The 20,789-nt window shown below is 42.0% G+C and overlaps 1 protein-coding gene across 6 annotated transcripts in view; it reads right to left on the bottom strand.

The window, feature by feature from the left end:
• The window catches only part of LOC115806653 (microtubule-associated protein 4), a 71,140-nt gene that overhangs the window by 374 nt on the left and 49,977 nt on the right, over nt 1–20,789 (bottom strand). For 5 of the 6 annotated variants that reach the window (XM_030767494.1, XM_030767500.1, XM_030767498.1 and 2 more), the window contains 10 exons: nt 13,157–14,241; nt 12,446–12,688; nt 10,460–10,634; nt 9,800–9,859; nt 8,272–8,567; nt 6,956–7,027; nt 4,654–4,746; nt 3,826–3,907; nt 2,748–2,860; nt 610–781 (listed from right to left, as the gene is read on the bottom strand). In XM_030767494.1, the coding sequence (XP_030623354.1) occupies nt 610–781; nt 2,748–2,860; nt 3,826–3,907; nt 4,654–4,746; nt 6,956–7,027; nt 8,272–8,567; nt 9,800–9,859; nt 10,460–10,634; nt 12,446–12,688; nt 13,157–14,241 (2,391 nt within the window). The remainder of the gene's footprint in view (nt 1–609; nt 782–2,747; nt 2,861–3,825; nt 3,908–4,653; nt 4,747–6,955; nt 7,028–8,271; nt 8,568–9,799; nt 9,860–10,459; nt 10,635–12,445; nt 12,689–13,156; nt 14,242–20,789) is intronic. The other variant, XM_030767499.1, reaches the window with a different exon arrangement.

Here is a 20,789-nt window from a genome sequence, read left to right as displayed (position 1 = left end):
GCTGCTTTTTGCACAGTTAAAATGACCTACAAATAAAATATTCTGTATTTGTACCTGTATCAGAAATGAAGAGAGTTCTACAAGTTCTATGTAGAACTTCCTTCTAAAAGGAATCCAACTGATTTCAGCTAGTTTAGACAAACAGGACTTTTGAATTTACGCGCAAACCAGCAGCAATTTTAGCCCAACAACACCCCACCACTCTCACCCCCTAGTTACAAAAATCACATCTATACAAGAATGTGTATCACATCTTCGCATGGTAATGCGGACTGCATTTGAAACCAGCTCAGATGATTTACGGTGATGTTTGTGAGAAAGCATGGAACGAGAAGATGCATAGTGATCTGTGCATCAAATCTTTCTACACAGAATCTCCTCCTAACCAATTCAGTCCTTGACAAGTAATGGTCAAACAGCAGGTGGGGGAAGCAGAGAAGACACAGCAGCTTGCTTTGACAGTTTCTACTCCAGGATCCATCTCTGCTTTGGAAGACTTTAATCCAAGCTCAGTTCTACAGGGGTTCTTGTTTTGAGGGAATGGTGAGGAGACAAAAGGAGGAGGTAGGGGAGAACTGCCCATGGGGGTGGGGTGACATAAAAACTTACTTGTCTCTGGGATGGGCGAGTCCAGGCTCTGGGGGTCCCCGAGCCCCTCGCTCCCGCAGGGGGCGCCCTCCTTCAGCCCATTCTCCTGGGCGGGGCTGGCCGCCGGCTGGGCGGCCCAAGTGCCACTAGAGGGAGCCCCACTCCCTTCAGCTGCCTCCTGGGCCCCCTCAGCCTAGAAACATACAGCAGGGTGTCAGTAGGAGGGATGGGAATGGAATGATCGTGGTCGAGTGTGTATGTGCGGGTGTGTGTCTTTGTATTTCTGTGGCATGGGACAGATGGCACCAAAACAAAACAGAACTTGATTTAAAAAAAGAAAAAAGAACAGTATGCTGTCAGACTGACTCATGGGTGGACAGTAATGAGATTCTGATCATATAAAACACATGAGATGAAAAAAAGGAAGAAATGGAGCATCTAAGAAACATGAGCAAAGTTTTCTACCATAATGCCTAAACATTAATTATAATTACACAGTAAATTACAGAGTAAATGCGTGAAAATTATTTCTAACTAAAGAGTAACCATTCAGTGCAATCATTTCACCACATACACTATTGTTCATCATTTAGCACATTTGACAAAGTGAGCTTCTCAAGTACAAATAGAACACCTTAAAAAGTACTTGACTAAAAAAGTAATATAGTGAATGCACAAAAAGTATTCTAAAATGCTCTAAAGGGTTATCACATTATCACATATTTACTGTGTAATCTTACTTATTTAATGCTCAGCGTGAGCAGGTTTAACTTCAAAAGGAGTGACAGAATCCAGGGGATATGGACGCCCCTTTTTTATACATCACTTTAATTTATAATTTATTGCTATTTATTGTACTCTGTATTCTACATTAATACCCAAATGCTTGAAAACTGGATTTAATCTCTCCTTGAAAGAAGAAAAAGTCAAAATGAGTAACACACAATGCTATAAGAAGCACAACACAACTGTGACAATGAAGATGACCGAGGTTTGCAATGTCTGAGCCCTGCATGTAATAGCACTTGTGCCCCTGTATGTAATAGCACTTGTGTCTTAGCAATCCAGAGATAATCTAAATTATAGTGAATATGTAAGCTTTTCATCTTTAGGAGCACTGGTTTGAAGCAAAGTGTACTATTAAAATACAAAGCCATACTGAAAAGGAAGTTGCTGGAATTTGCCTTAAAGTTATTATTATGTCTTTGGTATATGGTCTACAGTGCCTAATATAACTATTCAGGAACTACCATCGTATATTAAAATCTTTTGTGTGGGTGTGTTTGTGCATTTATGTGTGGGTGTGTCGATGCACAGACACATATCTCATTTTGAATGACAGGTGGAGCCAGCGTGACGATGTTGATGAGACTGAAATGGACTGGCCTTAGGCTGAGGGGACAGGTGACAACACAACCAGTGAAACTGCCTGAAGAGGTCAAGGCATTCTTGTGTGGCCCCGCCCAGTGAGTGAAGCACAGACTGGAATATCAACAGGGGTCGGAGTGACCTCAAAGTTCTCCCTATGCTTCTCCACTCTCACAACATTGGCTCACTCTTTCTGTCCATATTTTCTGAAATGCCTTTTATAGTGCTGCCCTCAGTCTTTCACTTTTTTGCAGCATTTTCTCTCAGTTTTTCCCCAAGTAGCCAAAGCCACTGGTGAAAGGAGTCTGACTGTGAGTGTGTGAGAGAGCTAAACACATCCAGGGACCTCAAAAGAATCTCCGATTTGTTTTTCAGGATGGTGGTGATGAAATCAGCAGTAACCATTTGACAAAAAGAAAAGCAGACACAACAGTGTTTTCATGCTGTTTCTCTCAATTTGAACAGACACTCAAACAAATGGCATTTGCAGGTTCATTAGAAGCAGGTGACTGAATAAGGACCTGTAAAGGTGTGTTTTAGACTCACCTTCCAAACTGACCCTCTTTGGAAAAGACACTTTTGCATTCATAGTGGTAATAGATTAAGATGAAAATGACAAAAAAACAAACAAACAAACAAAAAACCCCAAATCTGGTCTTAAAGATGAGTATTCACCAGTAAAATTCGCGTGTAGACATGGTTGAAGCATTTATTGGAACAAATGGGTGAGGAGAAGTGTGAAGCACATATATTTATCAGGCTTTCCCTCTCTTGCTCTGTAACTCTCTCACCTTCACATTACCACCTCCAGGTTCATGGTTAACGTTGTCCATTGAGCCAACCTTGGCCTGGGCTTTGTCCTTAAAGTTCAGCTTATGACTCTCAATCTTCACATCACCACCTCCTACAACACATGTAAAAATCACTGTCAAACAGTATCTAATAGCCGTCAGACAGATTCTGCTAAACTGCAAACCACTTCTAAATGTGATTAACGTGCCTAGTCTATTGCCAAATCAGCAAGCTACATATGATATATAACAGGTGCCACTAGGATGTATCTCTCTCTCTGTATATATATATATATATATATATATACACATATATATACATATATATATGTATAAATTAATATATTCGTATACATACACATACACGCACACACAAACATATACACTGAGGGTGTAACGGTTCTGAAACTGAGACCGAAACCGCGATACAAACGTCCACGGAACTGCAACCCCCCCAACCCCAACTCGCTGCCAACTATTACGTGCATAACTTTTTTATGCTCTGATGGTCAGTCGACTGAAATGTCAGCGAATAAAGTGATACTCGACAAGATACAGCGTGCCCTCTCTTCTACATTTCTGCATGCGGAACTAAAATCAAAAATTCAGTTTCCTCTCCGATTCCATAACGGAGCCGCAACTTAGCAACTGAATTAGCACATGATCAATGACGCAGAGTCGCAAGTATGGCGACCGTAAAGCCAGAGTTTCAGGACCCTCGCGTATCCTTAAGGTCCTCTGTTTGGGAACATTTCGGTTTTCCAGTGAACTACAGTAGCAATGGGCAAAGGCAAGTGGGTCAGATGAAGGCAGCGTGCTGGCATTGAAAAATTTCACTGTACCAGAACCATACCAAGCTGTGACTTCAAAACCAAGGTACGTACCGAACCATGACTTTGGTGTATATCGTTACAACCCTAATATATATATGTATATATATATATATATATATATATATATAAAAACATACATATATATGTATGTGTGTGTGTGTGTGTGTATTTACACTATGAAAATAGTGAAGTTAATCTAAGTATGAAGTGAAATAAACATAATCACTCAGTGAAGAGGAGTTTACCTGGTTTGTGCTTGATATTGGCCTTGGAACCACACTTTGAAGTCACTTTGCTGAGGTCAACTTTCTTATTAAGAATCTGGACCTGCAAAACACAAAGATTCACAGCAAACAAAATTACAAATGTATAAATGATGCTATTTCTTAAGTATTTCACAGAAATTTGATGGTCATTGCTGTTGAATTTCACATGCGGCAGATGGAAACTTCAACATAGGAGCAAAGAACTGGGAAACTCAAATTGAAATTTGATATACGCTGGCATGCCATTTGCTAAAAACCCAAATAAAATTAGAAAAAAAAAAAAAAAAAAAAACGATCAGTGATATTAACTGAGCAATGCATTTTGAGCTTCTTAGCATCTAAAACTTTTACAGTACAACACAGAGAAACCTTGAAATGGTGCCAAGTGCAAACCAAGTTCAGGGAAAAGAATGCCACAATTCCAGGGAAATTCTTGCCATGAAAAAAAGGCGTAGCAGGAAGGGTACACAGAACGAGGGATAAAAGATAGCAGCATGCGCCGAGGAGATTATAATGAAATCCCAACTCAATGACTTGTCACCAGAGGCTGTCTTAAAAAGTTTTCTGTACATTCAGGAGTAAAACACAGCTTAGCAAAGGCGCAGCGCCACTGCTTGGGCACAGTATCACTCCCAAGTCTTTGGATCGGTAAAGCCAGAGATAGACCAAGGAGGCTTCTGAACATTAAAACACAAGCATCTCACCAATCCAAGGACAGGTGAACCGTGTGGACCTTATTTAGGTATTGTTTGTGGGGCGCTGTTGTCTCTGGCGACGGCTTACATGACGTGCATTATCGGTACTTACGTTCCCTCCACCAGGAACATGCTTGATATTGTCCTTGGAGCCCAAACGAGAGGTGACATGGCTGTAGTCCACCTTTTTGGAGACTATCTGAACCTAAAACACAGCACGGCACCAGAAAGGAGGGGGACACCGGGAATTACCAGGTTAAAGGGGAAACAGGAGAAGAGCCCAGACTACTACAAGGCGCTAACAGTCAACTACAATACACAAACACACACACACTAACATACAGACACACACTAACACAGACACACTGGAACTAATGCAGCCTGTTTGTACTTTTTTTTTTTTTGGACTACAGATATTGGATAACCACTGAAACAATGACACCAATTCTTACTGAAAAAAATATCAAGTAATAATGTGTAATGAACTCTGCCCATATAGCGTTACAGTCTTGGATCAAAAACTAATTCAACATGTTTGAGTGACATGTAGTGCTCCAATAACTGATTTGTATTTGTTTTCTAGTCCAAAAATCTGGCCTTCTTTAAAATCTAGATTTCTTGGGTGTCACTGTGACTCACAGTGGTGTTTGACACAAAGACAGAAAAGCCATGTCAGAATCACATGACATGGCTGAACATTCATCTACATAACTGATCACGCATAAGGGTCTGAATGTTTTTACCGATTTTCTCGGTGAATTATATACTAACTCAAGGGGTTTAAAGTGCTGCACTAAATGGGTTCCATGCCGGTCTGTATTGGCTGAGAGTTTTATTTTATTTCATCTTCCAGTTTTTATGGGTTTTTTTTCCACACAAACACTTGACATCGGACATGGTTAGTAAGAAAGTTGCGCACCACCTGCAGTATGGACAGACCATGGGTGTAAGAGGACAAACACTCGAACACTCAATGGCAGACCAGACGTGTAGGTTCCAATCATAAATCAAGCACACACTTTCAGTCTCTCTTACACACACACTCACACACACACACACACACACACATAAAGTGACAGCAGCAGGCTAAAGCTTAGTCTACGGGATGGTAAGTGGCCCTTGGGGAATATTTCCATGTGATAGCAGGCTCATAAACTGAAGCCATCAGTGAGGTAGGGTGAAAAACGAAGACAAATTCTCCTTCAGAACTCTGGTCTAATGAGTCCACAGGGCCGTTTTTCGGTCTTACAAAGTCTCAATACTTATTCTCAAGTATAGCTGTGAGTTGGTAAGCTCTGCATCGCAATTCCTCTGCATGTCAGCCTTCAGAGTATAAGCCACTGATTGCCTCTGATACGTGACTTTATATACCACAGTTTAACAGGTTGTCTGAATCATAAAGCCTTTACTCTCTGCTGATTGCCCATCATCAGCATCATCAGCATCGTCCGTGAAATTGCATTACATGACATCACTATTGCTGTGGTCATGTGAGAACTCTAATATAAACAAAGAGATGTGTCTATACACTGGAGACATTCTTTTTCCATAAGGAAGCCAAATGGGATGCAGCATGTGTAATGTAGTGACCTAAAGTATAAAGACAACTGATGAGCACACACAGAGATAAAGTCATACGAGTCCAAGAGTCAAGTTCCACAATGCAAACAGTTTGGCTGTCCATCTACAATAGAAACCTGTCGATCTGACAGCCCAGGTGAAGAGAATGAGGACATCAGAATATTTTGCTTAACCTTTTCAATATGCTGAAATATAAACACAGGTTTCCTGTTTCACTGTCAAAAACAGGATCAAACAATCTATAACCTGCTACTGAATGTTATTACAATATTCACAGCCCTCCTAACCTGAAAGAAAAGGTAATAACTGTGATTGTTTCTGGAGGTTTAGAGGAATCCATTTTATCTACAATATTATGAGTTCTTCTGTGTGTGTGTGTGTGTCTGTGCGTGCATGTGTGTGTGTGTGTGTGTGTGTCTGTGTGTCTGTGTGTGCATGTGTGTGTGTGCATGTGTGAGAACTCAAGTGAAAATGCTGACAATGGGTGAAAAGGCAAAAATGTCATAATACTATAAACTGTCGAGGATAGCAACTGGGTACAGATAAAATATGTCAGATTATGAAAGGAGAGAAGAGGGGTGGTAGTGATGAGAAAAAGAGAGAGAGAGAGAGAGAGAGAGAGAGAGAGAGAGAGAGAGAGAGAGAGAGAAAGAGAGAGGGAGGGAGTGAGAGTGAGACAGTGACAGTGGAATAAAGAGAGTACTGCAGAAAGAACCCGGTGTTCAGAAAGTTGGGGGACAGCCTAAAATATTTAAAATAGAGCCAAAGACAGACAGTGGGGAAGAGAGAGAGATCCAGAGATAGTGAGATATGGGTAAAGAGGATGGACTCACTTTGCCCTGGCTGGTCTCTTTGGAGATGGAGCTCTGAGCCAGAGCATCTGTCCTGCCCTGAGACACTGTGACCTGGGGAGACAGCCCCCCAACCTTCAGTTAACACTGTGCATCATTACTTCACACTTACTGCAGGAGTGGAGTAGTGACAGAGGAATACAGGTCAAAGAAAAGCAAAGGAGGAAAAAAAAAAAGAAAACTTGTCTCAATCTGTTGTTCTGTGCCAGGCACCACTGGCCTCATTCATTCCGTGAGTATTGATACTCTCCCGTCAGAAAACATGCACTTTAACTCTGCATGCTGTGGGGTTATTCAAGTACTGCTTCAATACAATATCACATACTGAGCTGATTTCATAAGACCAAGATAGTTCTCTTGCACTGGGCTAACGTCACGTCATACAGCCAAAAAACAGTCAAAAAACAGTAAGATGTCCTCACTGGCCACTACATCACTGGTGAAAGTAGAAACGGTCTTGCAGGCAAAAGGGGAAACACTGGGATGCACACACCTCAAAGAGAGGATTCAGCCAGGAGAAAGTCAGCAAGCGAGAAACGGGAAAGGGTGATGATGAATACCAGGTGGTAGATGAGTGAGATTAGAGTGCAGAACTACGAGCAAACAGACTAGTGATCACTGAACGTCCCAGAGTATTTCTATCATAATAGGAACATGTTGGGTTATATCAGTAGATGTGTTAACAGGCTTGCAGCAGAGTTACAGAGAAAACAGGAATTTAAAAAGCTGGGAAGAGACTAGGTGTGTGGGTTTGTCATCAAGACTGGATAGTGCCTAGAAAAAGTAGCACAGGGTCATGCAGTTTTAAAAGTAGATAAAAACCCACAGAGCTTGTGGCATCTCTTTTCACATAGGCACAATCTACTGACATGGCAGAAAACATGACATGGACTGAATACAACAGCGCCCTCTGTCACACAAAGAGTGAAATGTAGCACTGGGCACAAAACTTTTGTGAAATCAAATATGCTGACAGTTAATCAAATATGCTCACAAGTTAAACTATTCATTCTATTCTATACTACCCTGAAGGGAACACACATCTCTAGCAAGAGATGCAATTTATTAAAACTGCAAGCACTACTTCCAGCTGCTTACAGTAAGCTGAGAACTAAGCTGGAAGAGCACTTAACCCTTAAAAGCTAATCCAAAACATAATCCACTGTATGCTGACATTAGCCACCACAGTTCACATGATTTAAGATTAAGAATAACTTTAATCCTGTATGTAAATTCTAAATAGCGTCACGATGCTAAACACAGATGCCAGCCATCAGTTTTATCCACGGCTTTCCTACCTTTCCGCCGCCGGGCTGATGCTTAATGTTGTCTGTGGACCCGATCTTTGAACGGACATTTTTGATATCAGGGGTGGGCGCGGTGGCAGGGCGGGAGGTGGTTCGTGTCGCGGTGCTGTTGGAGGTGGTGGTGGAGCTGGCACGGGGGGCGCGGGGCACTGGCGGCTTCCTCTCTGGCACTGTGGAAGGTGTGGTGGAGGAGGTGGGTGTGGCAGATTTGGCAGCGCGGGCGCGGCTGGCAGCAGTGCTGGTAATGGTGGAGGTCCTGGATGTTGAGGTCTTGGGTCGGGTGGAGTCTGGGGCAGAAAGAGTGTGAGACAGCACGGATCAGTGATGTAGTAAAATTAAAAATGTTCAGTAGATTTCTAGGAAAAAATAAACAGCAGTGAATGTTTCATAATCTTAAGTGGAATCAAGAAGAAGGAGAGCACTAAGGGACTAAAGAAAGATAATATACCTCTTCCACTTTAGACTACAAGTCATCTAAATGTCTCTATAGGACAGACTTCCCCAAATGGTAACCATGACAATCCCATGACACTGGCTCATTCAAAGAGACTGCCTCCAAAGCATTGTCAAACAAATTCAGAGATGGCGTATGCTAACCAGTAGTAGAAAACACACGTAAATCTGCTCTTAGTAGCACTGGTTTTTACCCAATCCCTGAATACACCATGAAAAATCAGCAAGCCAGGACCAGTCCACGTTTGCAAGCAAAGATTACCCGACATAATGTTCTACTCTGGCCTTCACTCTATAGGGATTTATCAGTTGTATAACACTTACTATGGTTAAACATTTTGTTTATATGTCAAAGTGGCTGCATTTCTGCCTTTCTAAAGACACATAGTGTGTTGAATGACAGCTGTTGTCTTCTTCACACTGCAATACACCTGCACTGAAATGACTCCACATTACTAAGCATGCAAAGTACCGAGAGACATATAAAGGAAGGTCAGACCAGCTGTATGTTCACAGTCATTACTAAATTCAAAAATGAACCCACAGAATTGGGACTTCAAATACAACAGGAGGACTCACGAACCATTTACAGAACTTGCGCTTACCTGTGCTGTATCATTATTATCATTATTATTATTATTATTATTATTATTATTATTATTATTATCACTATTTTTAAATAACAGAATGTTGCAGTAAGTGGTCCAGCAGAGCTGTTTTTCATTGAAGTGGATTTCTTATGTAAACCTGTCCATTATCCACCAGTTTCAACTAAAATGCCACACAGCCAGACAGTTGTTTTCACAAGCAAACAACAGTACTGAAGAATGGTATACTTCAGAGGTCTGCATGCACAATTAATATTCCCTAAATATCATCTCAACGGTTAACTAACCATGTGTGCTCATGAGTATTGACAGATGTTTCTTATTTTAATCTTTCTCAAAATATAAGTATTTTGTCTGTTTAGCTTAGCTTGTAGCCCTAACACTGATGAAGGAATAGATGATAAAAGGAGAAAAAGAGGAGAGGAGAGTGGAGGAGAGGATAGTGGAGAAGATGGTACCTGTGGTTTTTAGAGTGCTGGGCTTCTTCTCCTCTCCTGGTTTGCTCTCGGTCTTTGTTGCTAGAGACAGCATAAAGCAGGTCTGTTATTATCTACTTCACAGGCTCTGTTCTCAAAGGATATGGCTGATTTTTAATTTCAGATCAGCAGATTTTCACTACTGACTTAATACAGCTGCTGTATTAATGTAAATCCAATCCATTAAAATGTTACTTTGCTTCCAGACACTCGGCACCCAGCAGAGTCTCATTCAATAATTTAGGTAATAGGTAGATAGGTAAATTAGTCCCAAATGTGTGCCAACAACACACCATGTCTATGATCTTAATTCATGCAGTCAGTTTAAGCACAGAACTGTTCATCAAATGTCCTTACTTTGCGTAACATGCAGATGACCATTAATGATAACAAATATATCAATTAATGATTAGAATTATGGAAAGACTATCTGCATCTTCAGAATTAGGGGGGAAGGGGTGTGCGTGAGTGTGTGTGTGTGTGCGTCCGTGTGCATGCACATGCATGTGCATCTGTGTTTGTGTGTATATTTGTGTGGTTGTTTTCTTTGTTTGTGTATTTTGGTGTGTTTGTATTTTGTGTATGTTTGAGTATTTGTTTGTTTGTGTCTGTTTGTGTGAGTGGGTGTTTGAATACACTCACCAGGGGAGCGGCGTGCAGTGGAAGCACTGGCTGTGGTGCGAGTAGTGAGGGATGTTCGGGTCGCTGTAGTCGATTTGGCAGGCGCTGTGGCAGAAGTGCCATCTTTGGGAGTCGTGGTTCGAGCTGTAGTAGTGACACCGGCCTTTGGCACTAGGGGGCGCCTCTCTGTGGTAGTCTAGAGTGTGAGGAGTAGAGCAGTGTTCAGGTATACTGACATATACATTGATATATACGAAATACGGCCCTTCCGAGACAAATGTCTCAAATCAGTGATTATTAGATGACTACAGTGTCTTCTAGATCATTGTTAGAACCTTAAACTGTAATCTTAGGTAATCGCAGGATTCGTAGGAATCGAAGGATTTCACCCATGTCACCCGTCATAGGGGCTGGGCACCAGCAGTTAATTAATAGTGTCACTTAACTGTCCCGTCAGCAGAGGTACAGGTCAACATTTTCATTAATGATGACTGACCTATCACTACAGGGTATATTTATGTTCCTTTAAAGGACCAACAGTAGCTGACATATAACTTGCTATTAGTTCTGATTCATCGACACACATGCATGAGAAATGCAGATGTCCTTAACTTAAACGCCTAACAATTTCCCCAAGAGGCTCTGCTTGAACTTGACAATTGTACAGCACAGAGCCTCACAGATACACAATTTTTACAACAGAGGAAATTACTTACCAGCATCCCCTGAGGTGTGCTGTTTATTTCAGAATGGCCCATTGTTCACCCATTTGTATATTCTATTACCATCTACAGTTAGAGCGGTCTAACCTCTAGAGGGCGACACTGTATTAGTCATGCTACATTGGAACAGCACACACTAATTCATCGGCCATGCGATTAAATACATATATTACATGATTCACATTGTTTTTAGATAACAAAAAGGACTGGGTTATTATGAGATTTATGAATAAGTTTAGAAGTAAGGTTAATTCCTTACAGGGCAATGCCTTTGAGTAACGTACAGTCTTGGCTAATGAGCCAATACTGCTTTTGAACTCTTGCACAAAAAAAACAAGAACAAGTCAACAACCATGTAAAGTGCTTTGTGTAATGTCACCACATTAGAGGAAGGTGGCCTAGTTGCTCCTAGCGATAGCGAAGAGTTATCAGGGTACTGTAATGTGAGACCAGCATATGGAAGTTGAAGCTGAAGCCAAGAAACCTCTGATTCCCAATCTCTCTTTTGTCTCCCTAAGGTGAACAAATCTATTCACCTGCATTCATTAGTGTACAGCTCTCACCGTGCATTATAACCATAAAATTCACGACTGCCCTATATTGTCCTTCAGGGTGACCAGACTGGGTAAGCTCTATAGGTAGCAGAATACCACATCAATTTAAAGAACGACATGTGTGATGTCCAGAGGGAGCTGAGACCTTGCGAGTGTACTCTGGGACAAGGTTGCATCCCTGAGTCTCTTCAGCGATGAATGATGTGCTGCTTTCATTTATGTGCTTCTCTGTTCCTCTTTTTGCTTTATGGTTTGATCTGCCTTTGCATTTGATCCTTCAACCTGCCACTCAGCATTCCACATGGCAAAGGCTTACTGGGAACAACTTCAGAAAGATGCATGTGTCTGTTTCAGAGATTACTGCAGCATAGTACTTTCACATGAGCAAATCTGAGAAAAAGGAGAATTTGGAATTTCACTTAAGAGATAACATATGGAGAGGCTTAAATGAGGCTCTTGAAGAAGAGCAGAAAACCAGTGGCTGGTTCTGCCTTGTTTTGCTATTTCACGAGCTCAGCTCATTTCCATATGATTAAAGCTTGCAAGCAGATAGGATGGAATAATCCATGAATCTGTATCAACAGCACAGGGGTGGAATAGTCAAGCATTGCAGAACAGTTTGCTGAAAGACCACACATTGGGAGACATGCCAGCAGGATCAGCATGTGTACTGGATGGAGTGAGGGGGAGGTCTGACTCAGAAGTCCTCCTGAAAGGACAGTGGGACTCACCTTGGTTTTGACATCTCGAGCCACTGTGGTGGAGGTAGTAGGGGGGCGGCTGGCAGCGGAAGCGGAGGCTGGCTGCTTGGCTTCAGCCATAGGGGTGGGGGCCTTGGGCACGGGTGCTTTTTTGGTGAGGGTGGTGGAGGTGGCAGTGGAGGTAGGGGTTGGACGCTTGGGGGCAGTCGCAGCAGTGGACACTGAGCTCGGCCGGGGCTTGGCAGAGCTTGGTCTGGTTGCCCCAGCAACAGGCTGCATGGATGGATGGCACACCCAACAATGGATAGCAAACGAGGAACAAAAACAAAGGAAAACATAAAAAGCACAAAATGGTAACAGCAGCATGACATTAAGATTGTAAGCAGCAAAAGCAGCTCCAGTCACGGAAAATGGACTGGGTTAGATTGGTCCAATCAGGAAAATGAATTCTCGGATTTACATTTGTCATAAATCAAACACAGCTGTCATTAGTTCGGTTGCTTGAAACATAAAAATGAGGATGACAGTTTGTACTGTAATTTCAAGAGGAAATTACACAATTGCTTGACACTCATCTATTTAGTCTTCTAACACATAAATTTATTCTTTTGTTGGCTTTGGTGGATAGGACAATGTTTTCAATTTGTCTAGTTCAAAGTCTAGACACATTTGGCAGCAGTAGAAGCATTAGCAGCATGATCAGGAGACAATGATTAAAGACTGCAGAGGAATCTGACCTACCTTGGTCTTCTTGTCTGGGCTAGTCAGATCTTTGCTTGGGGCAGCATTACTCCCACCAGTGGCGGAAGACCTGGCTGCTGGTTTTTTGGCTTTCTCTGTTTTGTCGTCTTTTTCTGCTTTGGGAGTTTTGTCAGTTTTCTCTGCAGTTTCTTTTTTCTCAACTTTATCCTTTTTTTCAGTCTTCTGTGGTGAGCTGGTCTTTTCTACCTTCTCCGTCTTCCCTGTTTCATCCTTTTCTTTCTCCACTTTTTTGTCCCCCTCTGTCTTAACGTCATCTTTTTCCTTTTCAACTTTGTTCTTATCTATGCTCTGTTCCACTTTGTCCTTTTCTGTACTTGGTTCCACTTTGTCCACTGCAGTTTTGTCCTTCTCTACAATTGTTTCCACTTTGTCCTTCTCAGTTTTGTCCTTTTCTAAACTTGGTTCCCCTTTGTCCTCAGTTTTGTCCTTTTCAATACATGGTTCGACTCTGTCCTTCTCAGTTTTGTCCTTTTCTACAATTGTTTCCACTTTGTCCTTCTCAGTTTTGTCCTTTTCTACAGTAGTTTCCACTTTATCCTTATCAAACTTTGGTTCAGCCTTATCCTTTTCAGCTTTGTTTTCCTCCATTTTCTGTTCTGTATTTTCAACCTTATGGATTTTCTCATCCATCTTTGGTAATGTATCCATTTTTTCTTCAGCTTCTTTTTTCTCGGTGGTCTTCTCCACTTTTTCCTCCACTTTATCAACCTTCTCTGTTTTTTCTGAAAGACTTTCCTTTTCCATTTTCTCCAGCATTTCACTCTTCTCCCCTTTATCTAGCTTTTCAGCTTTGTTTGTTTTTTCTGTAACTACTTTCTCAGACATATCCTTTTTGTCTAACTTTTCAAACATCTCAGGTTTATCCATCTTTTCATCCTTTCCATCCTTTTCCATTTTTTCAGCCGTCTTATCAACAGGAATGTCAACCTTTTCTTCTTTGTCCTGCTTGTCTGTGGGGTCCACCTTGTCTGTCTTTCCCACCTGGTCAGTCTTATCAAAGTTGTCAACCTTCTGGGAGTTGTCCATTTTCTCAACCTCTGGCTTATCTGTCTTCTCTGTTTTGACTGCAAGAGACAGAACAAAAGAAAAAGAAAAGAAGTCTTTAACCCCAGGAAAGACACACCAGTACATCAGAGGTACTGTGGGCACCTTCGACAACAAAAATCATGAACAGAACAAAAACATTTAGGTCAATCACAATTCCCATGTAACATACAGTTAATTACATTCACAAAGTCATGCTCAAAGGCAAAGAAAAGATCCCTGTCTTTTGAAGACTAAAGATTTGAATCACAATAGCAAATGGAATTGCTGGATGAATCCACATCAGCCCAGGGTAGTTAGGTCTGGATGCAGAACAGAGTGGTCATAGTAGTATTTTGGTTTTAGTTGAGGGCTTCTGAGATGCCCACTGATTGTGACAAGAGCAAGGGACAAACAAAGTGAGGACAGGTCATGAATAATGCTGTGTTTTTGAGGTTAGCTAGGATTGTGTTGTCCTGAGGCAATGTGAGATGAGGCCACAGCAGCAGAGCCTGTCAGGAAGATATTTCTTCCTCTCTAGTTAGCACTCTCCCACCATCACCACCACGACCCCCTGTTTTCAGCCAACCACTACATGTCAACACAAATGTCATTCCCAGGGTTCATCTTCTTGAAAACTGCTTATGGCTAACGTCCACGTAAAACTGTGCTAAACGAAACTGCCTGATTTCCAGGTGCTGTGAAATTGCTGGTCATCACATAGAGACAAGTGCCCAAAGGTTCAACAAGCTGCTCCCTGTTACAACAAGAGCGGGATGAGTTTGAGATAGTACAAGACTTAATGGGGTGTGAAGACCTGGTAGGCTTGTGAACCAAAGACTCTTTATCTGTACTCATTTATTTACAAAAATGCTTGTACTATGACTAACAGAGGAACAGAACAGAATGTCATACCATTGGATCTTATGTTAGAGTTACAGTCTGCATTACTTACTTTATTTGTTCTGCTTGGTTTGCTGCTCATGGACTTGGCAGAAAATGCCCTTTGCTGACCTGACATTGGTTTCGCCTTTGTTCATATAATGGTAAAGTGTTGGTTTGGATGCGTGGGGCTGTTCTTGGATCAGTATAAAAGGAACCTCTCTTTCTGCCAGGAGTCTCTGTTGTACTCTCAGTTCATTAAGTGGGGCCAATCTGCTGTAAATCCCAACCTCAAATAAATGTGGTTCTGAATGCTAGTTGTCTAGTTGGACCCACTCGGTCCTTTCACCAGTCTTGGCTCATTATTCTCTGTGTATGGATGTGTCTTGCTGACAGTCAGTACCATTTGGCATATCAAAAATCAATGCCAAATTCAATCACAGTCACTGCATTTATATAAAAACAATTCTGGAAATCCTGCAATTACTCTAACTGCATTGGGTGCTATACCATCTAAGGATCTGAGCATTCAACTTGACAAAATATGGCCTATGACTATAACATGGCCTTTAAATATAAAGTCTGGATTTGAAAAAAACTCCATTTCATTTTCAAATTAGTAGGCTAAAGACAAATACAGCCCTATCATCCTCTTTTTGCATTTATGGTCAGTGCTCAGATTTCTTGAGAGGTGTCATATGACTTTACCAGATTTATCAGATTTCTTGAGCAGTGTCACAAGATTTTACTGAGGCCACTTTTATAAAACAAAAAAAGTACTAAGCAGAATATTTTACCATCATTTTAAATGAATGTCATAAAAACAAAGGGTGAAAAGCAACAATGTTTGCTGTTTGGATCTGTGAGAGAACAATAAAAGCTGTACTGAGAAGTGAGAGAGAGCTCTTAGTAATGTTGCCCTGTTACCACATTTTGAATGAGCATAATCAGGCAATATATACGCTTAAACAGCTTTGTATGGAAAAGCAGGATGCAGGTCTTAGTGTCCCCGCTTCAATTAAAACTGAAGTCCCTTCCAGGCTGTAATATGTTTCCAATTGTTACTACTCAAAGAGCGAGAAGGGGAGAGAAGTGAATGAGTAATGAGATGGTAATGGGGAGCAGGAACAGAGGGACTGATGAGGTCGTGCTGCCTTGAGCTGACAGAAAAGAACATTCTTTATGTCCATTCCACTACGTTCCTTTCTGTAAATATGATGCAACACATGAAAGTGCCACTGGTGCAAAGTACAAATAACTCAAGACTTCAGCACAGAGGGAGACAACTGTTCATACAGTGACAAGACATGAAAACAGTCCTAGTTGACACAGCTTGCATCTCTGAGGCTAAATGAAAGCCAACCATGGACTATTTAGGTTCACAGTTTGTTTGGAGGTAATAAATGAATAGATCCAGAGAAGGGGCAGTCTTCCCAAATAATGACCACAGACTCAGTAAAACATCTTGGCATCTATGTCTTAGATTTATTGCTAAAGTTTCCAGAGAACAGATGTTGTGTCTGGCCTTGTGTAGCTCATCACGGTGAAATCTGAGCTCCCGTCTGCGAAAACTATCATTCATCATTAAATCAACACCTGACTGGAACATCCATCACTTTGGCATCTATACACAATTATCTCTGAAAATAAATATCACAGTGTATCACTGTGGCTGACATCCATTTGGACTGCATCGTGCAGCCAGCTCTGTTGCACCCTCGCACAGCAAATATTACCTGCCTTGTTGCTGAAAGTGAGTGGTAAATTGTGTTTTGAGGGTAAAGGACATTTTCTGTTAGCAAGACTAAGGACCACTCTTTTGTGCTTTAAATGAGATAAAGAACCAAATGGTTTTAGAAAGGACGATGAGTGAAGCCTCCATAACCTTTCTACATTCTAGAGTAAATTTCCTATCAAGGACCAGCACAGATGGTGATATAGTCACCAAAATCACCTTTGATGTTTGAGTTTGAACTTGATATGTTCACATGATCTCAACTCAAAGCATGTGAAAAACCTCTCAGTATTGACTGATTTGGAGCACACAAATCATATCACTGTAATCTACTATTTCAGTTGCCACTGCACCATGGAAACTGCCTAGATCTCCATAGTAACTGGTGCTTAGGCTAAGTCATTGTTTTCAAACACTGTCCTGTGAAGTCCACACCTCAACATGTCTGGGACATAGGTACCAATATTTCAAGATTTTAACAGTTGAATATGTACAGTACCACCCTGGGAAAGGGAGAGAAATCCATTTTTAACCATATAAAGAAAGAATAATAAATGAGAATGATGACCAATGATAATGACTAATACTTTGCCTCAGTATCAGAGGTGCTTAGCATCAACCTGACTCTGTGCTTCTGTAACAAAACTCATTAAAATGATTGGCAGGTTTTTGTCAACATCAGATATTGGAAAAAGGGAACCCAAACAATGGACTGCTGATCTAATAGTAAATATAAAACAGAAATGTAGCCCAATCAAGTAGGCTGAAAAATGTCCTGAAATAAGAGGTGCTATACCTAAATTTCTGATTGTTATGTGAGAAGGAAACTCAAACATGAGCAGGGTCCGATTTCTTTCAGACTAAGGCAGTTAGCTTTTACTTGTAATGAAACTTCAAAGGTAAATTCAAATTCAAGTTTGCACATAAATAATGATCTATTGGAGCCACTGGTTTTCATATTCTTAAAAGCTTAGGCTCTTAGCCATTGGCCTAAACAGCATGGCATCAGTCAGGGGACAATTTTACACCACACCAAATATAAAACTTGTATATCACTTGTATGATCAGGGTATGAAGTTTAGCTGGTCTCTGTGAAAAAACACTGAAATTGAATTCAGCCCTGGAGTTTGAAATTAAAGTTTTAAGACAGCAATTGCAAGCACTAATTCATACGGTCATCCACAATATATCAATTACCATCAACATACCATCATACCTTTAGCTCAGTAAAATTTGTTCCAGTTCACTGAACATATGAACTTGTGGTACATAAACCAGGCAGTGCCTTTTTTTCACCAGTGTGCACTGATTTTCATGGCATTGTTTAAATTAAAACAGGCTATCACAGACTGTTGATTTACTGACTGATTCTGTGTGTGGAAGATAAAGATAATTTACCATCCTATAGTGTATAAGAGCTTTCACCCTCTAGGATGGTGGCCCCTGTCTCCAGTGAGAACACAGTGTTCTATAGGGAGCTTGATACAGACTATCAACCTTTCTGACTGCAGAGATCATTCAACCCTGCCACCATTTGCAGTCCTCGCAGTGCAAATATAAGCACAGATGTCCAGTCAAAATATTGTTCAATATTACCTGAAAATCTTAAGGTTACTTTGGAAAACTTTTATCATCTCATCACAAACAAACGCAGAGGTTCTGGCATCCACAGGCACATAAACTGGGGGACCAAACTGGCTGTCTGCTTGTTTGTAAAAGATTTCCTTTGTCTCCACTGAGGGCATCCCTCCTCCTTCTTTTGCTCCTCTCCTAATCTTTGCTTCCTGATTTTCACTGCATGCAGCGGCAGTGTGAGGCAGAGGGAAAGTGTGTATGTACATGCAGAATACAATAACATTGCCAGACACTTGGGCAGGATAACAGACATACACATAGAGAAAATTCATGCCCCCTGTCTGGGCTCTCTCTGCTGAGTAACACTAGACAAGGCTAATCCTCTTATCAATACTGCCCACACTGTCTTCAGGGAGCAAAAAACTGAAAGCTAGTGGAGAGCCTAAAAAAAAAGAACAAGTAGATTTATGAATGAGCATGCACAGTAATTACTCCACCACGCCAATGACCTTGCAAAGTGAAAGCTAATAAACACACTGTTTAAACTGATGTTTAAAATTTAACTGAATGTAAAATGTTCCAATGCAGCTCTTTCCACAAAATAGCAAACATACAAGTTATAGATTATTGGCATGCTATCATCCTATTGTAAGGAAAGAACAGCATATGTGAGGCATGCAAACTGGAGCATGTAACATGGGTTTTCATAATAAAGGTTATGCACTCTAAGGAGGGTTCCTCTTGCCATGACCCCAGTGAACTAACAGGGCAAGTTTATTTAAAGGAAATCAGGATATCTGCGATGGCTGTATTTGTCGTTTGTCCACCGCTCATCTGGAATGGATAACGAGCATGTCATTATCATTGAACAGCACTGCTGCAGCCTTGGATGTAGCTTACAGGACGAGATGGACCACATACAATTTGTACAGTTCTAAGATCATACAACCAAATTCTGTGGTCGGGCTCAGCCTGCCACAGTCTGGCGAGTTTAACACTCATTTAACAGCAGTCTCCTCTGCTTACTCATCCTTTCAATGTACATGAACATATATGTTCTCAAAATCACTGGAGGGTAACAGCAATAGACTCCTGCTTATTCTTTTATATAATTGCTAATTCAGTCTCTTTTGAACTCCTACTCATTCACCCTTTATTCCTTTCTGCATCTTCCTTCTGACAGACTGGCTCTGAACAACTCATCAGTCTGACTGGTACTCATTCCTCCCCCTACACACAATCTGTGCCACTTCTAGACAGCCTGACATTATGAAAGCTGGTCTGAATGGTAGGACAGGCTTGCAACACCTACCCTCTGTCATCGGGGAAATGAGATTGGTACTGCCTCCAGCATTGTTGCTGGTTCCATTAATGGCTCGGGTAGGGAGTGGAACAGGCAGTAGGACGCCTTGCTCCTTATCTATAATAGACCCCTCTACAAGGTCTTCCATAGGTGACAGTGGGAAGCTCCCATGATCCTTGAGTGGCGGGAAGGGAGCGAGACGAAGGGTAGGGCCAGTGTCATGCCGCAGGTCGTTTCGTGTGGCACCAGAAGCAGACAGGGTTGGTGGTGGTGTAGGTGGCTGATCGTCAGCCACGGTGAGAGAGCGTTTCATTGCTCCTGCGTGAGGACGGCGTGGCCCCCCAGCTGGCGAGGGCAGCTCGTCCAGCCCTCCTCTGCCAGGGTACTTATCAGGTAACTCCAGGCTGGTGGGCACTGAGAGGTGGGAACACTCCGACATGGCCCTTCTCATGGCCTTCCTCTGCTGCTCAGCTCGCCCCATCAAGCAAGGCTCCAAGTCCTCCTCTTCCTCGCTCTCCTCTGATGATCCCTCTCCTAGCTGACGGCCTCCCAGGGCTTCGTCTCCACCTTCAAGGTAGTTGTCATTCACAACACCTATGACACAGTAGTTGGGGGGTGTCTGGGGAGAGGTGGTTTTGGGGCTTGGTTCGGGTAGAAGTCCAGAAAACGAAGGATTCCATCCCTCGGCACTGGCTGACTTCAGAGGCTCAAGGGATGAGGACGCTTCAGTGTGACTAGTCGCTGATCCAGTAACAGGTGGTGTAAGCACTATCCCGTTATTGCTGGCACATCCTAAAGAGGGAGGGAGTTTCCCTGGAGACGCTGGTGAGGGTGACGACGATAAAGGACTCTCAGGACTTTCTCCTGCACTGCCGAGTGACTCGCTTCCTGGAATTGTACCTCTCCCAGGCACCTTCAGCTCAGAATCCATGCCAACCCCAGCAGGTGGATCAAAGAAGCAGAGTTTGTCTTCATCTGTCAGCCCAGTGGCCCGAGGGGCCCCTGCAAAGCTCACTGGTGCTCCCATGCCTTCATGCTGCCAGTCCCAACCCTGAGGCGCTGAAGGTGTTGACAAGGAAGGGACCTTACACAGC

The sequence above is a fragment of the Chanos chanos genome, chromosome 3, assembly GCF_902362185.1.
Source record: "Chanos chanos chromosome 3, fChaCha1.1, whole genome shotgun sequence".
NCBI classification, from domain to species: domain Eukaryota; kingdom Metazoa; phylum Chordata; class Actinopteri; order Gonorynchiformes; family Chanidae; genus Chanos; species Chanos chanos.
This window is presented reverse-complemented; position numbering and strand designations above follow the sequence as displayed.